The 12,172-nt window shown below is 58.7% G+C and overlaps 3 protein-coding genes across 16 annotated transcripts in view; 2 read left to right on the top strand and 1 right to left on the bottom strand.

Moving 5' to 3' along the window:
* The first annotated feature begins 53 nt into the window (after positions 1 to 53).
* On the top strand, positions 54 to 6,933 carry GRAMD2A (GRAM domain containing 2A). 2 transcript variants are annotated; one of them, XM_015872528.2, is made up of 11 exons: positions 56 to 362; positions 442 to 490; positions 1,955 to 2,027; positions 2,099 to 2,202; positions 2,922 to 3,020; positions 3,800 to 3,871; positions 4,712 to 4,774; positions 5,380 to 5,533; positions 5,690 to 5,789; positions 5,862 to 5,969; positions 6,055 to 6,933. In XM_015872528.2, exons 1-11 carry the CDS (start codon positions 259 to 261, stop codon positions 6,056 to 6,058), a joined length of 930 nt encoding a protein of 309 aa, XP_015728014.1. In that variant the 5' UTR covers positions 56 to 258; the 3' UTR covers positions 6,059 to 6,933. The 2 variants fall into 2 exon arrangements, with proteins under 2 accessions (XP_032302844.1, XP_015728014.1); XM_032446953.1 differs by lacking the exon at positions 6,055 to 6,933 and having other exon boundaries at positions 54 to 362; positions 5,862 to 5,973.
* A 1,779-nt stretch (positions 6,934 to 8,712) lies between these two features.
* Positions 8,713 to 11,680, bottom strand: SENP8 (SUMO peptidase family member, NEDD8 specific). Of its 3 annotated transcripts, none has more exons than XM_015872546.1 (2): positions 11,606 to 11,680; positions 8,713 to 10,974 (listed from the first exon to the last, which is right to left on the bottom strand). In XM_015872546.1, the coding sequence occupies exon 2, from the start codon at positions 10,929 to 10,931 to the stop codon at positions 10,257 to 10,259; it is 675 nt and encodes a 224-aa protein (XP_015728032.1). In that variant the 5' UTR covers positions 10,932 to 10,974; positions 11,606 to 11,680; the 3' UTR covers positions 8,713 to 10,256. The 3 variants fall into 3 exon arrangements, with proteins under 3 accessions (XP_015728032.1, XP_015728033.1, XP_015728034.1); XM_015872547.2 differs by lacking the exon at positions 11,606 to 11,680 and adding an exon at positions 11,414 to 11,577; XM_015872548.2 differs by lacking the exon at positions 11,606 to 11,680 and adding an exon at positions 11,421 to 11,577.
* Positions 11,681 to 11,717: 37 nt separating this feature from the next.
* MYO9A (myosin IXA) overlaps positions 11,718 to 12,172 on the top strand; it is a 156,162-nt gene continuing 155,707 nt past the window's right edge. For 8 of the 11 annotated variants that reach the window (XM_015872537.2, XM_032446951.1, XM_015872544.2 and 5 more), the window contains exon 1: positions 11,719 to 11,831. The gene's annotated coding sequence lies outside the window, so the exon portion shown is untranslated. Of the gene's footprint in view, positions 11,832 to 12,172 lie in introns of all 11 variants that reach the window. The other 3 variants (XM_015872538.2, XM_015872539.2, XM_015872535.2) reach the window with 1 other exon arrangement.

Here is a 12,172-nt window from a genome sequence, read left to right as displayed (position 1 = left end):
CAGGTAGGGGCGGCGGGAGCGACACGGGTTCGGGACCCGCGGAGCAGCGGGACGGGGGGGGGGAGGGGACGGGAGGGAGAGCGGCCCCCGGCACGTACCGGGACGCGGCACCGGGACAAGGGCCGGGCAAGGAACGTCACGGCGCCGCTCCCTGCGGCCCGCAGCGGATCCCCGCGTCCAGGCGGCGCCGAGCGGGGCGCCCCGGCCCAGCGGCTCCGTCCCGTCGGGTCGGGGCTCACGGGCCGCCCCGCAGCGCCGATGCACGAGCGGGACGCGCCCCACAGGAGCCCCCGGCCCATGTCGGGCCGAGACCGGCTGCAGGCGGCGCACAGGGAGCGCAGCGCGGAGCACACGGACGGCAGGTGAGAGCCGGCTGCATCGGCACGGCACGGCACGGCGCGGACAGACACCGCGCTGAGCCCAGCATTGATCTGCCCGCAGCATCGAGGCCCTGAAGGACGAGGACGGAAAGAAGTGCCACAGGGAAGCGGTGAGTCCGGGACGGCGGGACTCCGTGCTGGGCTCCGTGCTGGGCTCCGTGCTGGGCTCCGTGATGGGCTCTGCTTTGGGCTCTGTGATGGGCTCCGTGCTGGCCGCGGGGGCTGGAAACAGAACGAAGTGTTGGTTGTGAGCGCATCCTGCCGCTCCCCGTGGAGCCCGTGTGGTTCTTTGCGCTGTGCCCGAGGTAGAGCTTTTTAGAGCTTTTTGGAGCTTTTTGGAGCTTTTTAGAGCTTTTTAGAGCTTTTTGGAGCTTTTTGGAGCTTTTCTCCTCATCTCCAGCCCAAAGCGATCGGGGAATGAAAAGAAGCCGAGGACGGCTCCCCCCGTTGGGTTTGGTGCTTTGAGAATGATGCGGGGAGCACCCGGCTGGCACAGCGTGTCCCCGCACAGCAGCGCCCCGGGGCTCAGGGCTGCCCAGGACCCGGAGCAGCCCGGCTGTGTGTGCTCAGAGCGCGGGTGCGCAGCACAGCGCCGCCGAAACCCTCCAGCTGGTGTCGTGACGCAGGAGATCAGCCCCGTAATCCAAAGCCACGCTGAGCGGGTGGGCATCTGGAGCGTGTCCTGCTCCTGCAGCGAGGACAGCACTTGGGCGCAGCAGGAGGCAGCATCCAGGTGCACTGTGTGCCTGCAGCTGTGGGGCAGCGGGTTCTCAGGGCTGCCCCACTTTGTCTTGGCAGGGAGCAGCTCCTTGTCCCGGAGCAGATATATTTAGCCAAATATTTGGCCGATTATTCAGAGGCATCTGGGAGGGCTGAGTGCCAGGCAGGCTGCCAGGGAGCCGGGCAATTCTCCTGTTGTGTTGGGGCTGAGGGCAGCTCGGTGCCCCCAGAGCACCGGGGTGACAGGGGAGGGGGAGGTCTGGGCCGCCCCCAGGTGATGCTGATCCTGATCCTCTTAGAGCTGCACTGATCCAGTGGCAAGGTGCGTGGTGCAGGGGTGACCTTGGTGCAGGGCTGTGCTGCGTTTCTCCCTGCCCGCTGTCTCCCTCGGGTCTTTGCCTGGATTGCAACTGTGCCACGAGCGCTGGCGGAGGGGCAGGGGGCAAAAACCCGCCTGCGCAGCCTGAGTGGATTTAGTGCAAGTCACTGAGCTTCTGCCACACTTTGAGCTGAAACTGAGTGTTATTGGAGCACCTGGAGGTGTGCACTGCTGCCAGGCTGCCCACTGCTCCTGTGCAGCGAGGAGGGACCGCAACACAGACTGCCATGGCACGGCGCGACAGGCACAAAGCAAGTGTGGCACTGCTCTGTGGGGCAGAAGGGAGGAACATCCATCAGCAGCATCATGGAGAGCGAGCCTCCCTCCTTCCTTTGGCAGCTCTTTAGGCAGCTTGTAGCTATTGCAGGGAATGTCTGTGGGACTGTCCTGAGCCGTGTAGAGCTGGGTCTGGTGTCCTCTCCCCAGTGCTCCTATCTCCTCCTCCTCCTCACTGTTTTGCTTTCCTCTGTTGCAGACTGCCAGCAAGTACAACTCCCAGTACCACAAGCTGTTCAAGGACATCCCGACGGAGGAGAGCGTGCTGAAAGGTGGGCGGCGCAGCGCGGTGTGGGGCAGGAGCTGTGGGGCTGCCGTGCTCTGACACCGCTCTGCTCTACAGTCTGCTCCTGCGCGCTGCAGAGGGACATCCTCATCCAGGGGCGTCTTTACATATCCCCCAACTGGCTCTGCTTCTACGCCAACCTCTTTGGGAAGGACATTAAGGTAACGTGGTGCCCAGTGCAGCCCTCCCCCCGTGTCCACTGCCCCATCCCAAAGAACTTCACCTCTCCCCTCCCCATGAGCCACTGATGTTCCCTTCAGTGCTTTGCACTGAGTTTGGCTGTGCCTCTTTCTCTGGTGACCTGCAGGCTCTGCCTGGGAGAGCCAAGTACTGCGTTGGTGCAGAATCCCCCCAGACAGAGCCTGGTGTGAAGAGCTGAAAGGTTCTAGAGGATTCTGGAGGGGCTGTGAATCTCTTTTGGCATTTCTGCCTGATTTACGCTGATGTTCCTCACTGATGTTGTGGCTGACAGGGATCTTTGAGGGAAGCGACTTCCTTTCAAGCTGGGCTGCAGAACTACATTATTTATGTCGGCAGCTTGAAACAAATCTATCTGCAGAGGCACAGTGCGTCGCTCGCCGCGCTGAGCGCGTTGCAGCTCTGCAGATTGCATCCTGCCTGCTTTTAACTGCGGCCCTGTTTGCAGGAGCTCTCGCAGTGATCTTTTGGGACGCGCTGTGTTTGTGTTGGACGGTGGTTTCCCCGCGTCCTCGCTGTTTTGGTCAGGCAGAAACCGACTCCAAGCTGAGATTAACGCTGGGGGGTTGCCATGACCTTTAATGAAAACAAAGCAGTCTCTGGGAAGCGCCAGCTCCCCACGTAACTCACCGTGTCCCCGCCTTCCCAAAGTGATCGTGCTCCCCGTGTGCTTTGCCTGCAGGTTGTGATCCCGGTGGTGTCCGTGCAGCTCATCAAGAAGCACAAGACGGCGCGGCTGCTGCCCAACGGGTTGGCCATCACCACCACTGCCAGCAGGAAGGTACTGCGGTGTTGGGGCTTTCCGTCCTGCTGGGCTGCTGAGGAACCGAGCTCAGCTCTATGCTGGCGGCTGTCCAGGGCAAACACGGAGTTCTGCTTTTGTTTCTGTATTTCACTTTGTTTCTGTCCGAAGCAAACACTGAGCGAAACTCAGCTGAGCTCAGCCAATCCCTGCCAGGCTCCGATAAACCTTTAAACTTCTTACAGCTGAGGAGGGAAGAGGGTTTGGGCCACAATTAGGCTGACACAGAACAGTTAATTGGCTGAGTGTGAGCTGTGGCTGAGCTCTTAACATGCGCTGCTTGTTGCCTGCTGAAATGTGCTGACATAGCCCTGCTGGGTGCCCTGCGCCCACTCCTGGCAGCGCTCCGTGGTGGCACCGTGGCACCGCATGGGCTCAGGGCTGCTCAGCCCAGCTGCTGCTTTGCAGCCCTTCTGCACTGCTGAGCTGACGTGAGCTGCTGTTTCTGGGATCCCTCTGGTCAGTCCGGGTGCCAGTCAGAGCCATGGGGAGCAAAACTGGCCCTGAAAAAGTCTGCCCCAAGCTTGAGCTGGCTGCAGAAATAGAGCTGGAGAGCTGAGCAGGGAGGTGGTGCAGGGAGGGCAGGGGGACGTGGCTCACAATGAGGCAGATTTGAGGGCAAGATGTCTCTGCCTGCCCTGCAGATGGGGAACTGGCGCTTCAGAACTCCTGGGCACATCAGTCTGTTTTCTGGTCTGTAGGAGGGATTGAGCTCAGGGCTGAGGGAAGCCCCTCCCATTGCCCCCTTTCTCTTGCAGTACATCTTCGTGTCGCTGATCTCCCGTGACAGTGTATATGACGTGCTGCGGAGGGTCTGCACACACCTGCAGGTAACGCTGCGCGTGGCTCCCATCCCACTCTGCTGTTTTCCATCCCAGCATCCCACTGCTTTATTTCTTGCTTTGGGCACACCATTGAACATCACAGGGCCAGTCCTGCCCTCAGCGTTCCAGCAGGACGTGACCTGTCCCTGGGGTGTCACACAGTGTCCTGTCCCTGTGACCTGTTCTGGGTCACAGATGAGTGAGGCAGAGCCCTCGGAGTTCCTGTGCTCGCCCTCACAGGGTGTGGAGAGGCAGTACTTATAATCTGGTGGCTATTCCTGTTCCACCACTGTGTGCTGCTTACTTTTCCCCAGATCTCCTTATCCACACGGGGGGAAAAATGCCACAAAGTAAAAAATGTGAATTAAAAAGCCTGATATGGAGAGGAAACCATGGCTCCTTTGGCTGGAGTGGAGAGGTGCCAGGAGCAATCCTTCTGCCTTTGAAGCACATGGAAAGCGGTGCTGGAGCCACTGCCACCTGCTCCAGTATTCCTGTTTTCCTTCTCCACGGTTCATCTCTATGTTCTGTAGGGTTTTTGGGGAAATGGAAAGCATCTCTGTCAGAGCACAGAATTGTTTGAGTCGGAAGGAACCCTTAAATCTGCCAGTGCAATGAACAAGGACAACCCATTGCTCCATCAGGTGCTCAGGGGTCCCCTTGGCATGACCTGAGTGTCTGCAGGAATGGGGCAGCTCTGCCTCTCTGAGCACCCTATGCCAGGCTGTGAGCATTAAAGCACCTCCTTTGCATAACAGCACTCTGGTTGAAAACCTCAGAATGTAATTCTGTAACTCCCGTTGGAGTGAGGGAAGGTGGTCTAACCCTGTCTTCTTCTCCCTCCAGGTTTCGAGTAAGAAGAGCCTGAGCCTGAAGGAGCTGACGGAGGAGCCCGATGCCGTGTCCCTGGTAAGGGTCAGGGTGCGCTGTATGCTGAGGGCTCTTTCTCAATGCTTTAAAAGCAAAGGCCAAAATGTGGGAGGTGTGCAGCCAATGTGGCACTGCTGGGTGCTCCCTGGGGCTCGCTGATGGACACACAGCTTCTGCGCCTCTCTGCTCCCACTGCAGCCTCCTGATCTGATGCAGTTTGCAGTTGCCATCACTGATAATACGCTGGGCGTTGCGACTGGATCAGCCAAAAGAATGGGACAAAGGCCCCCTTGTTCTGTTGTGGCTGATGTTCAAGGAGCTGCTGCAGCTGGTGCTGGTCCTGGTTTGTGGCTCTGGGGGTGCTCAAAGTATCACTGAGCCACTGTGGGGCTGCCCTGTTCATAGTATCATAGTCTCGTGCGGGTTGGAAGGGACCTTAGAGACAACCCCTGTTGTAGGGTTAGGGGGTCTGGGCTGTCAGCGTTGGACCCCTGTGTGCTGACGTGGGGCAGTGACCCACAGGATACGCCGTGTGAGCTCTGTGTGACTCTCCTGCTAAAACACATGCAAGGAGAGCGCTTCTTTGCGGCTCAGGGGTTGCCTGGGGGTGTTTGGTGGCATCGCTCATTCAGGGATCTCCACAGGAGGTGATTGTTCCTGAGGGCAAGTGGAGGAAGGTGTCCCCTGCCTCGCTGTCCCTGTCCCTGCCCGATGCTGACTACCAGTGCATCCACCGGACCTCTGTCAGCAGCCTCAGTGCCAAGGAGAGCTTCACCTCTGAGGAGCCCCTGGCCTCAGGTGAGGGCTGTGCTGGTGTGGGGATGCTGGGAAGGAGGAGCTGGGCGTGCTGGGCTAGAAGAGGAGGGGATGCTGGGCGTGAGATGGAGATGCCAGGCAGGAGGAGCTGGGCTCACTGGGCAGAAACTGCCCATGCTGACTCCTCTCACCTTGCAGAAAGTGCAATAAACACAGAGGAGGAGCTGGAGGCCGAGCAGGGCTGCGTGGCGGAGCTGAGACCCTCCGACTACCAGCTCCTCAAGATCTTCATCGTGCTGTAAGTGCGTGGGGGGAGGTGGGATGGGGATGTGGGGTGCGTGTGAGCATTGTAACTGTTCCTCCCACCCAGGATCTGCCTGCTGGTCGTGTCCTCCTCCTACCTGGCGTTCCGCATCTTCCGCTTGGAGCAGCAGCTCTGCTCCCTCAACCGGGACTACCTCTCCCGCGGGCACAGGAGGTGAGGGACCATGTGGGCAGTGTGAGCCTGGGGATATTCTGAGTCAGAGCAGCTTTCCCCAGCTGCTCACTCCACTCTTCCACAGGTGACCGTCACTCCAGCACAGGATGAGGACCAGGCAGTAGCACTTTGTGTACAGAGCCAGAGGGGCTGGAGCCATCTTCCAGCTGAACCCTGTGACTTGCACGTGGCCTGGCATCCCCTTGGCCATAACATGGGACCAGACTCCTGCTCCCCACAGGGCCACCTGCTGGCTCATGGCCACGGCTGCCAACTCCCCGCCAACCCCTTTCCTCCCTGGCACACTGGGGGATGGTGTCTTGGGGGAACACAAGCCTCCCTTTAAGACTTGCTGCTAAAACGATGCTGGTTTGTACTCCAGATGAGGGTTGAGATGACCCGAGGCTCACTGTGGGCCCTGTGACACGTGGATGGGCCGCTTCTGCCCTGTGTGAAGCTGGGGCAGGTGCAGCTGCACCGCTCTCTTTGTCTCTCTGACCCCCTCCTCCACCCAGACGCCGCAGGGATGGGGGGTGCCATGCTCCCCTGAGCCCCTCCATCCCGGAGCAAAGGGGCACACAAAGCACTTTAGGGTCCTCCACAACGGGCGTCCTTGCTGGGGACCGTGCCTGGGAATGGTGCTGGACCAAGGCTTCATTAGCCCTGCTTGCCTCGTTAAGATGTCCCAACAGGCCTGGCTGAGAGCAGCCATGGCCATGTGTCCGTACGTGTATCAGCCTTTGTCACCGTGCGGAGCCATTTGTTGAACCCTTCCCTTCAGCTCACAGTCGGGTGTGCTGGGGAGACAAGGGACACCTGTGCGATTTCTCTGTTGTATTTTTCCTGTTTTTTGGGAACTAAAAGTGCTGTTGGGGCCAAATCCCTGAGCCCTGGGGAAGAGCTGGCTGCCCGGCTCCAGGCTGTGAACTATTTTAAATGATAATAAATGGTGATTTTTCTAGCAGTGCCGTGAGCATCCTGGTGTTGGTGCCGGGGTTGCAGAGGGATGCTCGGTGCTCCTGGATGTGTCCTCTGGGTGCACAGGGTGAGGACATGGCTACGTGAGGCCTGTCCTGGCTTAGTGCTGGGGTGGTCGTGGCTGTCCCTGTGCCGTGGCCGGGGATGGTGGTGTCCCTTTGGATGGTGGTGTCACCTTGTGTGCCCATCCAGGAGACACCGTGTGCTCGTGGGGGCACTCTGTGTCCTTCCTCCAGCGCCGGGTGAGCGCCATAACGGGTCCATAACGGGTCCGCAGGGATCTGGACGGATCTCCCAGCATTTGTCTCTAATTGATGGGGTCAGGACAGATTTTGGGGTAATCCGAGGCGGAATGTGCCAGGGCCGGGTTCTACGCCAGGTGGCAGCAAAGGCTGCGGGATCGGTGCTGCGGCAGCGGCAGGAGCCGCCTGGGGACCGCGGCCGGGTGCGATGGGCTGAGCCGCCTCCTCCTCCTCCTGGAGCAGCCCCTGCCCACGTCCCTGCCGGCATCGCGCTGACCCTGGGGCACAGGACAAAGCGGGGCGACCCTCGTCAGCTCCGTTCGATGGTGATTCCTTCAGGGACTCGAAGTGGTTCTGTGCAGTGCGAGCTCTCTTTGGGATTACTTCCTTGTGTTTGCGCAGTTCTGGCTGGTTTTAGCTCAGTGAGGAGCGTGTTTGGGGCCCGAACTCCAGGCAAATGGTTTTGTCTTGGGTAGAAGAAGAGCAAAATAGGAAGTACGTAACCATGGCTCACTGCCACCAAGCAAAAAGCAAAGCCACATTTTGAGTTGTGTTGTTCTCCAGCCCTGAAGGTGAGGGGCCCAGCTGGAGCCGCAGGGCACTGCCTGCTCTGCAAACACCCTGCAGCAGGACACGCAGCAGGACACGCGTCCTCACGTGGAGGTGAGGTGTGCACGTGGGCACTCCAAGCAGAACCCTCTGCAGGAGCTTCTTCTGTGTCCCAGCACTGGGAATTAACCACTCCTGCTTTCCTCAGCCTTCCATACAGGTTTGCAGGGAAGGTTTAGGATTTCTCTCATTAAAAGATGTTGGTGCTTGGCCTCACAATGTTGCTCGTTGCCCAAAAATGAGTGTTAGAGGTTTGATATTATCTCACCTTGTGTGCCCAGCTTGGTGCTTGCATTGCAGCACCATCTGTATGGGGTCCCAGGATGGATCCCACCCATGGTGGGGTGCTGCTCCTCAAGGCCTGGGCTCCTTTCTGCTGGAAACAGACTGTTTTCTCCTCCAGGTGTTTGCCTGCCTGCTCTGTGCCTGTTTGCTCTCGATGACGCCCGGGTTGGACCTATTTGCTTTTCTTTGTGTAAAGAAACACCACGTAAAAGCTCAGGGTGCACCAATCCTCCTTGGCAGCCTGGCCATCTCTGGCAGCCCTGCCCTCCTTCCAGGACAGAGGTGGCTCGGGAGGCAGCCGTGTGTCACAGCCTTCAGACAGGTGCTCCACAAGCCCCTCTCCCACCACCTCTGATCCTCATGTCCCCCAGCAGTGCCTGGTCACAGCCTCCCCTCTGCCCACTCTGCTCTAAATCCCCCCCTAAAGCAATACCTTGATCACACCACGCAGTTCCTGTGCTTGCTGCAGTGCCACTTTGCTTTACCAGCTGCAGGAGCGGTGACTGGGAAGTGGAGGACTCCAGCAGCAGGTCAGAGCCCCCAGTACAATGTGCAGGAACATAGGGTGGGACAGCTGGGCACCGCTGTGCTGATAGGTGCTGGTGTAAATACCACGACTCAGTCAAGCGCAAGTTTTACTTTAAGTTTTATTTGTGGTTCTCCCAAGAAAGAAGAGACCCAGGAGTTCTATTCCTTCATCCACTCCTCCTGTTTGGGTGCAGATGGGGAGTTAGTGCTGTCGCACCAGACAGAAGTATTTGTTGGCATTAAACATGCAGCTCATCTGCAGAATCTCTGAGAAGTGACTGCACTGTGGGGTGCAGAGGTGTCACCTGGAGAATGGCCACGCAGGACCCTCGCTCCAAAGGAAATTCCCTCAGCAAGAGACTTGATGCCGCTTGGGGTGTTTGAATCCATCTGAGCAGTGGAAGTGATTTCCCAGGGAGGAAAGCTGCACGCTGCCGGCTGCTCGCCTTTGGTAACGGCTGGGAGCTCCGTTCTGTGTGTATTTGGAGCAGTCTGTCAGGCTGCATCTACTTACTTAAAAACAAGGGGAGCTGAAGACACTTGTGCCCCACACTACAGCTGGCCATGGCTGTGCTGTGCTGGTGCTGCAAATGGGATGTGTGGGGAGATGCAGGTTAAAGGAACCCCTCTGCCTTTCTGAGGGTTGTTTTTAGCCTGGATTTCCTCGATCCAGTTGGCACCTGTATGTTCTGAGCGTGCCGATCGTGACGGGATATTGGGGACCACCATCTCGAGCTTCAAGGAGACATAACATATAAGATACAACATATCTTTGGCTTTTGTCCCTCAAATTCTGCCCCTTTTGTCCTTTTTTTTTTTTTTAAATTGGGGTAATATAACTGTTTTTGTGCTACAGAAAGCACAGCAAATGATAACGAGGGTTGAGGAATGGTGCAGTACCCTCCCCCAAAATGGAGGTGACCTAAAATCATGAGGGGAAAAACAACTTCAAAGACAGAGCATCGCTTTCCATTTCAACTAAACTTCCTTTCCTAGGAGCTGTTATTCTCAGTTGTTTTCCTTTTCACCTACTCATCTTCTAGAAGCTTCAATGTGTAATCAGAACAAGCAGGGGTGGAGAAGGAGGAAAAAAAAAAAAGAAGAAAAAAGTAAAGCTACCTTCATACAGGCCTGGAGTAGCTGCCTGTAGCTATCTGTAGCACACTGATTTTTGCCCCGTTCTGCAGTTCACTGCAGCATTTCCCTTTGAGTCTGACCACTGGAGATATCTCAGTGTCAAGTGTTTGGGGGAACTCCAGCATTGCCGCTGCAAACACCCGGAGCTGGAGGTGCAGATGAGGGCTGTCCACAATAAAGCATTCTGTGCTCAGCTTTAATGGGCACTGCTAAACCAGGCAGGAGCAGCAATGCCCCCAGATAATTAAAGCCACCTAATGAGGGTGCATTGCTTGCTGGGCAAAGGTGAAGCCTCTTTAGCACCCCATTTTGCCACAGCAATAAGTGTACAAATGAGCACGGACAGGGAGATTTCTTTGCAAGCCAAGTGACTTCATTGGTGGGAAGCTGAAAGGCTGGTGACTTCCAGAGGAGAGTAAGGCTTTGTGAAGAGGGCACTGTGGGTTGTGACCATGCTGAAGGGGTTACATTCTTCTCAAGGGGAAAATCCTGAGTGTGGGCGCCTCCCTCAGGCACTGAGAGCAGTGACTTGGGAGCACCCAGAACACTTCTGTGCAAGCTTGGTAATGAGAGCTTTCCACTCGCTTCTCTTCTGTGTGATGTAGGAAGGGGTGAGGAGCTGTAGCAGAGGCTCCTGCTGTCCCCTGAAGTACCCCTGGCACAGCACCTCAGCATTGCAGATCACGTACATCCCGCAGTCGTAGCTGTTCTGCTGGGCCGGTGCTTTCTCCTCCACAAAGGTTGCTTTGCCTCCTCTTTTCCCCAGAAAGGCCTCCAGTTTCCCTGCCACTTGCTTGGCATGGGCAGAGTTGCACTTGCTGTGGGAATCATAATGGGCAAAGCACTTTTTGTCCCTGAAGTAAACCAGTAAGCTCCAGTGGGTGCCCCCTGCTGCCTGGCTGGAGTTATCATTGATGGGCAGGAACACCAGCTTCTTGTGGAGCAAGTCCAGAGGCTGAAGGAATATGGCTATTTCTTCCTGACTAAGGGCACATTTGATGAACTGAGCCACTTCGGGGCTGATAAAGGAAATCTGATCGCCAAATTCTTGGAACTGGTCGTTGGCAAAGTACTCAAAGGCAAAGCCAATGATGTGATCGTTGAGCCAGTTGGGAGGATCCAGCAGGGCAACGTCTGACTGCCTCAGCAAGCTGTCCATGTAACTGAGAACCACAGGGTCCATCCTGCACCCAGTGGGGCCACCGTGCTCTGGGACACTTCACAAGCTGGAAAACAGAAAAGGTTTGACAGCTTTGACAAGGTACAGAGCCACAAACATCCCACGTCCCTTCCCAGCAGGCAGCAGGCAGCAGGCTGAGTCTCACAGAGCTGTATTTGAAGGATCCTCATTGGCACCATAACGGTGCTGTGCTGGGTGCGTGTCCTGTGCAGGCTGAGCACAGCAGCGGTGACTGAAGGGAACTGAGGCCCCACAGGGTGACACACGAAGCAGCCCCGTGCCGTGGGGCAGCTCGTTGGCTTCCTGCTTGGGATTCCGCTAATTCGGTGAGGCAGGAAGGTCTGCCCCAAAGCAGGGCTCACCGCAGGTAAGCATTCTGCCGGTTACCGTCAGCTTCCCGGATTTCAATTAGAAATACGCTGCCCGAGACGGCAGACCGCGGGGCAGCAGCCGGCCCGGCCCTGTGTGGCACATGCCGCACTCACACGTTACACACAAACCCCACAGCTCCTTCCCGCTGCCTTGCTTCCCAGCGGCGACATGCCCGGCGTTATGCCGCTGTGTGCCCGGCGTTATGCCGCTGTGTGCCCGGCACTGCACAGGCCGGGCCGTTCCCTCCCGGCTCCACACGCCTCCCGCTCCCGCCGCCCCGCGCCCCTCCGCGCGACGCCGCTCACCTGCCGCCTCATCGCCCGGTTACCGGGCGCCGCCGTAAAGCAGCGCGGCGGGGTGTCGTAACGCGAGCCGTGCGGGGCGGGGCCAGGCGGGGCCGTGCGGGGCGGGCCGGGCTCCTCGCGCTCCCCGCGCTCCCGGTCCGTCCCGGTGGCGGCGCGCTCCTCAGAGCGGCGCGATCCGCCCCCCGCGCTGCTGAGCGGTCACACCCGCGGCGAGACCCGGGGCCAGGTGAGCACCGAGCGGCGGAGTCACGGCCGGGAGGGGACGGGTGCGGTGAGGGGCGGTGGGGGGGTATCGCGGTACCCCCCGCCCCGGCGCGGTGGGGCCTTTGTTGCGAGCGGGGGGCGGCGGGGAGCGGTCCGTGCGGGCTGACAGCCGCCATCTGCGCCGGGAGCCGAGCGGGGCGAGGCGGGACGAGGAGCTCCGTGTCCGCACAGCCCGGCACGGGGAACGGGCGGCGGCTCCGCTCCCAGCGGCTCCGAGCTGCGCCCCCGGCCGTGCCCAGGGTCGGTCCGAGCCGCGCCGGGCGGGGACGGCGGGCGGCCCCGGGGCTGCAGGGCTGCCCTGCA

Source organism: Coturnix japonica, chromosome 10, assembly GCF_001577835.2.
Source record: "Coturnix japonica isolate 7356 chromosome 10, Coturnix japonica 2.1, whole genome shotgun sequence".
NCBI classification, from domain to species: Eukaryota; Metazoa; Chordata; class Aves; order Galliformes; family Phasianidae; genus Coturnix; species Coturnix japonica.
The sequence above is the reverse complement of the archived record's forward strand: the minus strand, read 5'-3'. Positions and strand labels throughout refer to the sequence as shown.

What these genes read in the sequence shown, in the direction of transcription:
- GRAMD2A (XM_015872528.2), top strand. Translation starts at nt 259, where the DNA reads ATGCACGAGCGGGACGCGCCCCACAGGAGCCCCCGGCCCATGTCGGGC. An exon ending in GCGGAGCACACGGACGGCAG is followed by an intron (nt 363 to 441) that starts GTGAGAGCCGGC and finishes ATCTGCCCGCAG; the next exon opens with CATCGAGGCCCTGAAGGACG. An exon ending in GGGTCTGCACACACCTGCAG is followed by an intron (nt 3,872 to 4,711) that starts GTAACGCTGCGC and finishes TTCTCCCTCCAG; the next exon opens with GTTTCGAGTAAGAAGAGCCT.
- SENP8 (XM_015872546.1), bottom strand. Translation starts at nt 10,931, where the DNA reads ATGGACCCTGTGGTTCTCAGTTACATGGACAGCTTGCTGAGGCAGTCA.